Source organism: Vulpes vulpes, chromosome X (genome assembly GCF_048418805.1).
Source record: "Vulpes vulpes isolate BD-2025 chromosome X, VulVul3, whole genome shotgun sequence".
Lineage (NCBI taxonomy): Eukaryota > Metazoa > Chordata > Mammalia > Carnivora > Canidae > Vulpes > Vulpes vulpes.
Window position 1 is genome coordinate 115,823,230 of NC_132796.1, and position 11,807 is coordinate 115,835,036.

Here is an 11,807-nt window from a genome sequence, read left to right on the forward strand (position 1 = left end):
AACAGGCCTGGGTAACACATCCTCAGCGGGAGAGCAGGACCTCCTTCCTCCCTAGACCCAGGGATCAGAAGACAACCATTGCCTGGTTCCCAATCTCCACACCCGGGGAAAGCAGGCCTGAGACGCACGCTAACAACTGCGGGGTCTGTAGATGCCAATGTGGACCGGGCCCTGTACGTCCGGGTGTCACCCTGCCCAACGCACAGCAATGCTTGACCTTACAGGGAGACTATTCCCGTGTCACCCTTGTGACTGAGTGACCCGTGTGACCATGCACAGGGTCAGCCTCGCGAAGCATCCATCGGGGCAGGGGGAGCGGTACAACACCCCGTCCAGCTGAGCGCCCTCCAAGGGCGAAGCCTGGTGGCTTGGGCCTCAGGGTCTTCCCTGCTATCAGTAGGAGTCCAGCTGACCTCTGGAGAGGACACCGTGCCAACTCTCCACCTCCCATGATTGGGGGACCGTGGGAGTGCCGGGCACCAATGCCACCCACAGCCTAATACGGGCCGCCACCCACACGGTCTCTTAGCGCCTCGGGGTCACCATCATTCCTACTTGGATGGGAGGCCCCGGGGCCACGTGGAGGCAGGACCGAGTATGTGAGGAGGGAGAGGATCGCACACATACGGGGCTGGAGGAGCTGTGACTCCTCGAAGGTTGCCCTGGCGTTCAGACTTGACCCTGGCCCATTCTGGCCCCTTCTCTACCAGCTGACTGGGGCCCCACGTCGTCCCGCAGGCTCACTGCACTGGGAAAGCAGTACACAGCCACCCAGCAGGCCAGCAGGTCAATACCCCACCCTTGGGCTTCAGGACCCACACTGCATCCACACAGGGGATGGTCCCGGAGATTCTTGGCACACACCCTCTCTCTAGGGGTGGGGCCAGTGGTATTTGTCACACAGGACAGGCAGGTAGAGGCCAGCAAACAGTTCAGAACCCCGCCACGGGAGTGCATTCAGAGCAGGCTTGGCCATTGCTGGGCACGGGGGTCCTGAGGAGCAGGACTGCGGCCAAGGCGCCCCTGCCAGGCTGTCAGGGCACCGATCGGGGCATTAGGAGAACGTTAGTTCTTCCTGCAGAGGACAGGGGACCTCGTGCATAATCTGCTGTGGCCTGGTGACAACTGCCAGACACCTGGCTGCTGTGTGTAAGGCAGACATTGTAGGACAGGACTTGACACCTCGGAGATTCTCCTCCCCAAGGACCCTCGTGCTAGTGCTCGGGCATCCTGAGTACTGTGCTCCAGCAGTCCATGGTGGCCTGGATCAAACCCCGGGTCCCAGCTGTCAATTCCCTCTCAGGACAGCATGCAGGGTCCCGCATCTAGCCGCGACTGTCCCACAGGGCCTGCTCCTGGGACTTCTGCCAAGGCCACCAGCCTCAGGATGACGGGTACTCCTCCTTCCCCCTCTCGTAGGGCAGCCAATCTTCTGCACAGCCTACATCCTGGGGACCCAAGGCCCTCCTGCTCGGCTGCCTGCAAAATCCTCATGTGAGCCTGTGGCCTGTGCAGTGTGGGGGAGCATCCCGGTGACCACCGCCGTCACCCACTACACTTTCTTCTGCTCAAACAGCCCATTTCAGGACCCTAGGGTCCCAGGCGGCTCAGGGGAAGCCAGAGAGGTCCACACTCCCTCCCTGGCTCAGCCTCAGAAAGCCAACCTGGCAGGGGCCTTCATGAGGACATCAGCTTCACAGAGCAGTGGCTATGACCCAGAATTTCTCTGACAAAAACCACAAGGCACAGTCACCATGGTCACCAGGCTAGGAGTGTCATTTACTGGCCCTTAGGATGTGCACCGCAGGCGCGGCCAGGTCAGCATCCCCGGGAGCACAAGTAGGCAGAATGGGGATCCCCATCTGGGGACCCTCACAGCAAGATGAGTGCCCGTGAGCAGCAGCACTGGGGAGGGAGCGGTTGGCAGTGGGGAGACAGGACCAAGCCCGAAGGTCTGCAGGCTGAGGCCACGGTCAGGAGAAACAGGGCAGGGTGGGAAGCAGGGGCCGTGGGGGCTGCCAGCTGGGCCCGAGGAGCAAGAAGCCCCAGTCCCAACCTGGCCATCAGGCTGCAGGCTGCCAGCCTCCTGAATGAGCCTTGTGCGGGAACTGATGGGATTAATGGCCGGGTTTCAGGGACCCGAGAGTCATGTGGCAGGAAGGACTGCCCAGTGGCCCTCTCTGTGGGGCACAGAGGCTCGTCTACAGAATGATCCCAAGTGCCCACTGGCTGTGGGGCGGGTGCTACCAAGGCAGGATCACAACTGATTGTCACTACTTTGCACACTTACGTGGCTAGTGGTTCAGGGGCAGTGATCCCTCCTCAATCCGAGCACCTTGCTGCACTTCCCATGGCAGGAACCTTGAAAATCTCCACGGGCTGACAATGTGCTCTTTCCCGATGCACTGCCACCTGCCAGTCTCTGCTACTGTCCCATTTCAGGAGAGACCGGCCCACAGGACCACTGGTGACTGAGGACTGATAGTGGTTGGGAGAAGGTCCAGCATTACTGTAACGTCCACCACCACACCCCCTGCCCTAAGAATTTCCTGTTCCCGTGACATATCCCAGGATGGGAGAGCAAGGGGAACTGAAAAGAAACACAACAGAATGAGCTGTCTGCACACGACCCTCCCAGACCACATAGGATTCAATGGCTGTGACACTGGGGCAGGCTTCTTGCCCCGCTGGGGGCAACTAAGAGCTCCCACAATTCCAGGAAAGCTCAGGGCTGGAAGGCTAGCACAGGTCTCAGGGCACCCTCCCCTCATTCCTTCGGGACATTGGTCGCTTGACACAGTCCCCGAAGGCGGCGTGAACAAAGGCCCCTCGTGACCTCTCTGCTCACACACAGGGCCTTGCAGGGAGCAGAGCTCAGCCACTGTGTGGCCATGAGGGAGCTGCCGGCAGGGATCCTTGGCCTCAGACAGGACCCTTCTCTCCCGTTCCTTAAAATCCAAGTGAATGCAGGAGCGCACATCAACTTTACTATGGAAAAATTGGCACACGGCAAGGGTAAGAAGCGAAAGTGAACAAGGTTTATTTTCCTATTTCCACACTCCAGCACTTGCCTGCTGCACTCTAGGCCTTTCCAATAGATTCCAACGCCATTGCCCTGTGATTTCATCCAGAACCCAAACAAGGAGGGAGGGTCTCCTAACTTGTATCCAGGACATGACAGAACACTTAAATCTCGAACAGGGGAAGTACGAACACGACAGGGTGTGTGTCACTCACACTGGGCTACGGGAACACTTCTATCCCAAGGAGCAAACATGGGGAGCTTCCTCAAAGAAACCAAACTCTGGATATCGGGGTCATTGCAGAGTCCAGGCCCCCAGAGAGGCTCATGGACCTGCTTTCCCCCTACCTGCCCTGGCCCTTAAATCCTGAGATCGCCCAGGTCTTCCTCTTTACACATGCAACCAGACAACACGAGGAGGAAGCACCATAAGGCCTCCCTTCATATCAGCCCCAAAAAAGCTTGGAAAGGGCCTGGCTGCCCCTGGAGCTGCGGTCCCCTCTTCCTTATCTCAGAATCTTTTCTCAAAGGACCAGGGAGGACCCCAGGTTGTTGCTACCGACTTGGAGCATGTAGATCATGACCTGCAACTTGCTGGTTTCCTCGGAGGCCCTGGGCCCCCACAGGAACTCGTTGCGGGCAGGGTCGCTTCCTGCCACCTGCCGGCATTCCAGGTAGCCTTCCTGCACCCAGACATTGCTGAGGAGGTCCCTGGGCTCCCCATAGACGATGTGTTCTTGGCCATCGTACACCCCTATAACCCCCAGAGCCTCCCACACCTCCTCCTCGGGGACACACCCATCCTGCAGGAGGATCAACCCCAGGACCAGCCCCAGGAGGCCGGTCTTCGGCAGACCCCACTGATCGCTCAGCATTCCATCCCAGGTGAGGCCCAGGATGGGGTTGAGGATGTAGGAATGCTCGCTGGGATCCACTTCAATCACGTCTAGGCCAAAGACCAGCCGCAACCACATGGATGCTTGGCTCAAGATGGCGGGGAAGTCGTCCTGGTGTTCTGCGGTAAAGACCTCCAGCATCTCTGACTTGCTGGTGGGCTGCTTGGTGCGATACTTGAGGAGTAGGAACATCACCAATGCAGCCGTCTTCATGCGAAAACTTCCCTCCAACAAGGGCTCCTCGTCTCCCTCCTCCCCTGGGCCACTGAGGCCAGGAGGCTCGGGCTGGCCAAGAATATCAGCTGCCCCAACACTCGGGGAGGTTTCGGCACTTTGAGAGCCCTGGGGAGCACTCAGGGCCCCTGGAGCAGCAGACCCCTCCTCTGGGGGGTCAAAGACCATGCCAGAGGACAAGGAAGGGGAAGACGAGGAGGACCAGGAGGAGGAGGAGGAGGATAGAGAGAGATGAGATAGGTGGTATGGGGGAGATGGGGTAGAGGGGGGAGGTGGAGCCTCCTCCTCCCCTTCCTCCTCCTCCTCAGCCCCAGACAGCTGGGCATCCACCAGGCCCTGGGCCTCCTCTAGGTCTTCTCCCTGCTTCCAAAGCTCGCTGCTATTCCTCAGGGGCATGGTGTCAGATTCGGGCTGAACCTGAAGAGAGAGGAGGGAGAGCTTGTCAGGGGGCAGCCCGGCCAAGACACCCCGAGCTGCCAGGGCTAACAGGGGGCCGTGCCCGTCTCCCCTGCAGAGGGCTCCTCTGTGTTGGGCTGGAGAGCCAGTGACATCAGGCTCAGAGAGAGCATGCACCTCACCTGGACAAGTGGCTCTGGCCTGTGCCTCCTCTGCTCTGTGTCCTGAGGGACCACCGCCTCAGACCGAGGCCTCCACTGCCAGTTCTTAAAGTCCCTGCAGGAGGGAAGGAGGAGGGTCCTCAGGGTGCAGACTACCAGCCCAGCCCTGGGGCCCAGTGTGGACAGGAGGGCTGGCTTACAGTCTGGGAGGTCCCCGGCAGTCCAGGTGGGACAGTCCCCCTCTGGGCCTCTCAAGGGTCTGTTCTGGCCCTGTCCTTCTCAGGCCAAATATCTCTGCAAGAACACAGGGCCCCGACCCTGCACAGGAGGAAGCCAGGGGCCCTGCCCTGGCCACACCTGCCAAAGTCTCCAGGACTCCTCTTGGATCAGGCACAAGGGATGGCCCAGCTCCTGCTTCCATCTGGGCTGGGATGGGGCATCTCTCGCTCTTCACCGGGACCCCACATAACCCTAGGAAGACTCCCCTGCTAGCCCTGATGCCTCCCTCCTTGCCCTTCCTTGCAAGGGCACTGACACGACCCCTCACCAGCCAAAGTCCAGAGAAATCAGTCGGCCCACCTGTCCCGCCACTCCCCATGGCCCACACAAGTGGTCGGGGTGGACTGGTCCCCAGGGATCCTGCTGTGGGTGGCATCCCCACATTTCTCACCTTGACCCCCGCCAGGTTCTGGACCAGGGCCAGGGCGGGGCACCCACCTCCTCTGCTGACCTGAGTCTAGACAGACCCTCAGGCCTTGGCCCTCCCTTCCCTGAGCCCAGGGATCTGAAGAGGAGGAGGGGCTCCTTGGGACAGGCCCCATCCCTGTTTCCCATCCCAGGGCTACCAGGGAGGGGAACGCAGATTTCTGAACCATCCGCTTCTGTGACTGAGGGCTGGCTTAGGAGCCACTCACCACTTCAATGTGGGGTGGGCGGGGGTACCCTCACTGACTTTTGGCAAGCTCTGAGACTCTTAGGCGTCTACACCCCAGGTTGGCTTGCTCACAAGCTCTTACTGGGACCTCTCCCAGTGGGGTCCTCACCTCCTTGAGAATTGGGAGAGGAGCAGGAGGAGGTACCCTGTCATGTCCTGTGTCCCCATCCAGGCAGATCACAGACAGAAACCCCCCCAGACTCCCAGCAAGATCAAGAAGCACTGGCCTGTTGCCCGGCCCCTATGTCCCGGGGGTTCATGCCCTCAGGCTCCCGAGAGTGTCCTCAGCATTTTCCTGCCAGGGCCTGCTCTTCCTCTGGGTCCTCAGCCTCCCACAGAGGACTTGTGCCCCTCACACCAAGACCATAACAACTCCAGGTCAGCCCACCGTCCTGCCGCCCACCTGCCCCAGGGACAAGTGAACATGCCACTGAGGGCCAGCTCTGTCCCATCCTCCGTGGGCTGCCCACAGGGCAAGGCCCCACTCCACTGCACCGGCTTCTTTGCTCATGGGCTGGGTGAGGCCAGCCAGGCCAACCTCAAGGTCCTCACCCTGACTCCCCGCAGGCTGTGTGCCCTCAAAACACACGTTCTCCAACCACCCCGAGGCCCTGCTCCACTGAAGCACAAGCCTTCAGGCCCTAACACCCACATGTGGACATCAGGACTGTAGCATGGGCTCATCTTGCACGGGGGCCTCCTTCCTCCCTGGACTGCACGTGCTGGGGCCCAGGGTCCGTCAGTCCCCCCTCTGGTAGTCACCTTCAATCCCCTCAGGCCCAAGGTCAGCCCTGGGCGGGCCCCAACCCCACTCCTTCCACCAAGCCCCCAAGCTCTAGGAGACTTGGCTGCCAAGCCAGAGCACATCCCAAGTGGTCATCGGGCCCCAGGGGCTCCCAGGACCCATTCTAGGCTGCGTCCCTAGGGCTGCAGTGCCCCTGCAGCCCTGGACTTGGCTGCCAGCCACACGTGGTCCATTGCCCCCTATCCCACCCGACCCCACCGCCTCCCACACCCTGGAGGCAGTGCTCCAGCCCAATGGCCACAGGTGTGGGAGGCCCCGTCACACAAGCGTCTATGCAGTTCGGGACTTGTCTACCCCCGGCAGCCTCCCGAGGCTGAAGCAGGGGCAGGGCCGTGGTGTTGGGGGCTCCCTGGGGACTGACACCTTCAGGGGGACTGAGTGCCCCAGGGGTCCTCGCCTCCACCCCTAGCAGACCCTGGGCCCCTTGGGCAGCCATCCAGAGGCCGGGCCGCTCACACCAAGGCCCTCCCCTCCGCCCGGATCCCAACGGAGGCAGGGAGTGACCGTCTTTCCATCAGGACCGTGACCCAGCACGGGGGGCTTCCCAGGGCTCACAGAGGGGGCTGAGCTGGGGGGCGGGGGACAGGCTCCCTGGGCCCTTCTTCCCCACCCCTGCTGGCGGGGCTCCCTGGGCACCTGGGCCTCTTCCTGGCTCCACTGCCTGCCTCCCGGGACTGACTGTGGACTGGGGTGCAGGGTCCCTCTGTCCTCCATGAACATCCTTGCCAGGAATCCAGCAGGACCTGAGCCCACCCTCAGCCCCCTCAGGGAGGCCCTGCTCTGAACACCAGCCCCCTGGTCTCTCAGAGCCCAGAAGCGGAGGGGAGGGGGGCCTCACCACGTGTTCCCATCCCCCCACCACGACCTTCCCGGGACGACTCTGGGCTGGGGTGGGGGTCCCCCGGGCCTCTTCCGCATCCTCCCCGGGATTCCCAGCAGCACCCGGGGCCCTCCCCTTTGCCCACGTGTCCTAGGCCCTGCTCCTGACCCCAGGGGCGCGCAGTGTCTCAGGAGGCCCGGATGTGGAAGTCTGAGCACCCATACTCCCAAGTGAGGGCAAGTCCCCATCCCCCGGGGGGCCTCACAGCCCTTGTGACCCTCCGACAGGTTCCCCTCTGTCCCGCTCAGGGTCCATCGCTCAGTCCCCATAGCCCCGGGACCCTCCCTCCGCCCCCCTCAGCGTCTGCTCCCGCCACACCAGGCCTCAGGCTCTCGGGTACCCGGATGTGCCAGGCCTGCCGCACCCGCCGCCACCATCCGGCCCCATCCCACTCCTCCGCGGCCTTCCCGGGCTCACCGTGGGCCCTGCCCTCCGCCGGGTCCCCTCTGTCCCCCTCAGGGTCCATCCCTCGCCTCCCCTTAGCCCCTGGGCCCTCCCTCCGCCCCCCTCAGCGCCTGCTCCCGCCACACCAGGCCTCAGGCTCTCGGGTACCCGGATGTGCCAGGCCTGCAGCACCCGCCGCCACCATCGGGCTCCATCCTGCTCCTGCGGGGCCTTCCCAGGTTCACCGTGGGCCCTGCCCTCCGCCGGGTCCCCTCTATCATGGGCTCTTGGGTCCCCTCTGTCCTGGGCTCCCGCCCCCACCGTCACTCCCTGTGTCCCTGCCCTTCTCAGGCCACTGCCCCAGGCCTCATCATCCAGGCCTCAGCTCCACGCCGAGGCCCTGCCTTCCCCCAGTGGTCTCTCAGGGTTCCTGACAGGCCCCAACCCTGCACCCCCCGCTTCCCTCCGGGGCCCCTCCCCCGCCCTCCGAGCCCCCTCCCGGGGCTACCTGCTGCCTGGCTGCCGCCGCCCGGGCCTGGCCTCCTTCCAGGGGACCCCACTGCGACCCCCCACACGAGGCCCTCCGCTGTCTCAGACCTCCGCGGCGGAAGTCGGCCCACGTCACATCCGGACCCCGTGCACCGGTCCCTAAGGGCTGATTGCACGTCCGCTGGAGATGGGCTCCGCGGGGCGGTGGTAGGAGGACCCGTGTGGGAGGCTCCCTGGGTCCTCTCGCGGGGCCTCCCTCCCTGCACTCGGGCGGGCTGGGGCCTCGGCTCTCTGCAGACCTCAGCCTGTGCCCCTGACCCCGAGCCTCTCAGGCCCCGACGTCCCTGAGCGCCTGAGGGATGGTGGCTGCGGCTCGGGCCCCACCCCACCGGCTCTGCAGGTCCCGGGGTGGCCCAGGGCTGCTGGCAGGGGCACAGCAGGGTTCGGTGGCCCCCAGCGTCCTGGGACAGCTCGGCTGTCAGTCCTCACCCAGGAGGCCCTCATCAGGACACAGGCCTGCCTGCAGCCTGTGCAGCTGCCTGCTGCCTGCAGCCTCTGCTGTGCAGCCGCAGCGCCCATAGCCCCGGGGCAGGGGCAGGGGCAGGGTAGGGGCAGGGGCCGTGAGGAAGCGCCCCTTCCCATGGGGTCCCTTGGCCAGCAGCCAGACTTTAGGAACATCGTGCTAAAGGTTTACGTTCCTGGGGGCGGCCGAGCAGCTGCAAGGGTGTCTAGGGGCGTCCCGAATTGCGGGGCCCACTGCAGGGGGTTTTCCCCTGACTTGCTGCGTCATCGGGAGAAACACACCGTCCCTCTCTACCGAGTGTGTGTCCTGTGCACGCATATGTATAAGGTGTGCAGATTATATGTGCTGGTACATATGCAAATATACGTACATATCACGTAATACCGACGTTGACACATGTGTGTGCGTCTGTGTTCACGTGATACAGGCATTTGTATATGTATTTATACCAAATGTGGAAGAAGGCGGTCATGTGAGAAACTCAACTGCCCATTACTGACTTTGAAGATAGAGGAAGGGTCTATGAGCCAAAGATGGTGGTCACACTCTGGGTGCTGGAAAAGTCATGAAAACACATTTCTCCTTGGAGACTTCCCAATGCATCACAGCCCTGCTGATGGCTTGATGTTAGCCCAGTGAGACTCTCCTGGGACTTCTGACTTCCAACATGTGTGTTGTTCCATTAATGAATTCGTGTTGTACCACTAAGGTTGTGGTGATCTGTTACCACAGCAATAGGAAAGTAATACAGTTTCAAACAAACAGGAAATAGGAAGGGAGCTATCACATATTGGAGGACATGGAGGGGACATAATGGCTGCATGTAATGGTGCCATCCTGGGTTGCAAAGAAAAAGGGCACATTCCTGCCCCTTTGCCCCCAGGGCTCTTGGCCCCATGGCCACTGTATGGTCCCTCCGACGGTACCACCACTCTGGACAATTGCAGGTGCCCAACTGGGGAATACACAGAAGTCTGTGGCTGAGGTGCAGAGACAATACCACCCATGAGGACGGTGCATGCCTCCCCTCACATTCCTCCTTGCAGGATCAAGAATCCGATCCCCCCAGTGAGAGAAAATGAGGGACATTGTTGAGGGATTGGGTCCTGACAGTTGGAGAATGGCCAGCAGGAAGCTGGGAGTGTAGGAAACTGCATGAGGCTGTTTCTACAGAAGCCTCGGGAGCCAAGGGATTCGTTACCACACTGTGAGCTCACAGAGCACAGTCCACTCTCTTCTCTTACCACGGGACTTAAGTCAGGCACACACGTTTCCTTAGGTGCAAGACTCCAGATTCTGCACCTTTAAGGTGCAAGGCCGGACTGGAGGTGTTCAAAAGAGGTGCTGCCCTACAGCAAGCTGCCTATCCTGGGTGGTTCTTGTCAGAGAATCATGGATAATAGCCACCGCTCTGTGAAGGTGATGTTCTCGTGAAGGCCACTGCGAGATTGGATTTCTTAGGCTGAGCCAGGGAGGGGGCGTGGACCTCTCTGCCATCCCCAGAGCCGCCTGGGCCCCAGAGGTCCCGAAAGGAGCGCTTTGATCAAGGAAAGTGTAGTGGGTGAGGGCGGTGGTCACCGGGATACTCCCCCACACCCCACAGGCCCCTGGGCTCACATGAGGATTTTGTAAGCAGCTCGGCAGGAGGGCCCTCGGGTCCCCAGGCGGCAGGCTGTGCAGAAGGTAGGCCGCCCCACGAGAGGGGTGAGGAGGAGCACCCGCCATCCTGAGGCTGGTGGCCTTAGCACAAGTCCCAGGAGCAGACCCTGTGAGGCAGTCGCCGCTGGATGCGGTGACACCTCTGCTAATGTTGCTTGCTGTGGGGAACTGGTGGGTCCAGAGTTGAGAAGGACTGGTGAGCTATAGGAGCTCAGACACCGCTGGGCCTCCTACCCCCTTTGTTGGAGTCATTCTGGGGTACATCTCCTTAGCCACAGCCTCCTGTGTGACACATGACACCCAGGCCCTGAGCTGTTGTAAGCAGGACAACCCAAGTCTGACAGGAGCTCACCGGCCTTGAGGACTCACTCTCGGTCCTTGTATTCCCGATCTGAGAAGCCTCTGGTTTTTCCCAGCCTGAGCGAAAGGCCTGCTCTACACTCTGGTCTCCTTTGCAAGGAGTTGAGCTGCTGCCTGGCTCTTGCCAGACCTGCCCTGTGGTAGATACCCCTGCAGGTGTCCTAAGGCCCTTCGTGGGCAAATAAGTACAGGTCTCCATCTGGCATCATTGAGAGCCTCCTGCTAAAATCCGGGGAAGACAGCTGGGAGGCTGGATAGGGCAGGGGTTGCAAGGCTCGAGGAAGGAATGGATTCCAGAAATGTGTATGCGATGGAAGAATACAGACTAGTCTATGATGCTGGCTTGGAAGTTAAAGGAGGGGAAAGAAGTGAAGAAGATTCAGGAAGGTTGTGTTTCACACTGCTTGGTTTTGTGTGCTTGTGTTAGCTTTTCCTTTGAATCTTTCTTTCTTTTTCTGAAACTAATCCATTACCTTTTGTTCAGTTGCTCTTTGCCCTTTGTATTTTAAAAACTTCAATAAACTATTAATTTTAAACTATTTTGTTTTCGACTTGTAAAAAATTTGCAAAGATAGTACAGTTTTTATATGCCCCTCACTCAGTTTCACATTATGACAGAAAGCAGAAGAGGTTGCTTCTGTCAATGTGGTACATTTGTTACAACTAACGGGGTAATTTTGACAATTCATTTATTAGTAACTGAAGCCATACTTTACTCAGACTTAGGCAGTGTTTACCCAGAGTCTGTTTTCTGTTCCAGGATCCCTGCCTACATACCGCCTTACATTATTCCTAGTGTTTCTTTGGCTGTGGCAGTTTCTTTGTTTCTGAGGAGCTTGACTCTTTTGGGGAGGAGTGATTAGATATTTTGTACATTGGCCCTCTGTCTCGATGTTTCTGATGTTTTACTCATGATTAGTCTGGAGTTCTGTGTTTTGGGAAGGAAGACCACAGTGGTGCAGTGCTACTGTCATCACATCCTACCAACACTACATACCAGTAGCTTGATTTATCACTGATGAGGTTTACCTTCATCACCTGACCGAGTTAATGCCTCGTAGGTG

General features: G+C 60.1%; 1 protein-coding gene across 1 annotated transcript; it reads right to left on the bottom strand.

Moving 5' to 3' along the window:
* Positions 1-3,018: 3,018 nt before the first annotated feature.
* Positions 3,019-8,335, bottom strand: LOC112912575 (melanoma-associated antigen 1-like). The gene is made up of 3 exons (XM_072743374.1): positions 8,221-8,335; positions 4,731-4,824; positions 3,019-4,569 (listed from the first exon to the last, which is right to left on the bottom strand). The coding sequence occupies exon 3, from the start codon at positions 4,546-4,548 to the stop codon at positions 3,547-3,549; it is 1,002 nt and encodes a 333-aa protein (XP_072599475.1). The 5' UTR covers positions 4,549-4,569; positions 4,731-4,824; positions 8,221-8,335; the 3' UTR covers positions 3,019-3,546.
* Positions 8,336-11,807: the final 3,472 nt, after the last annotated feature.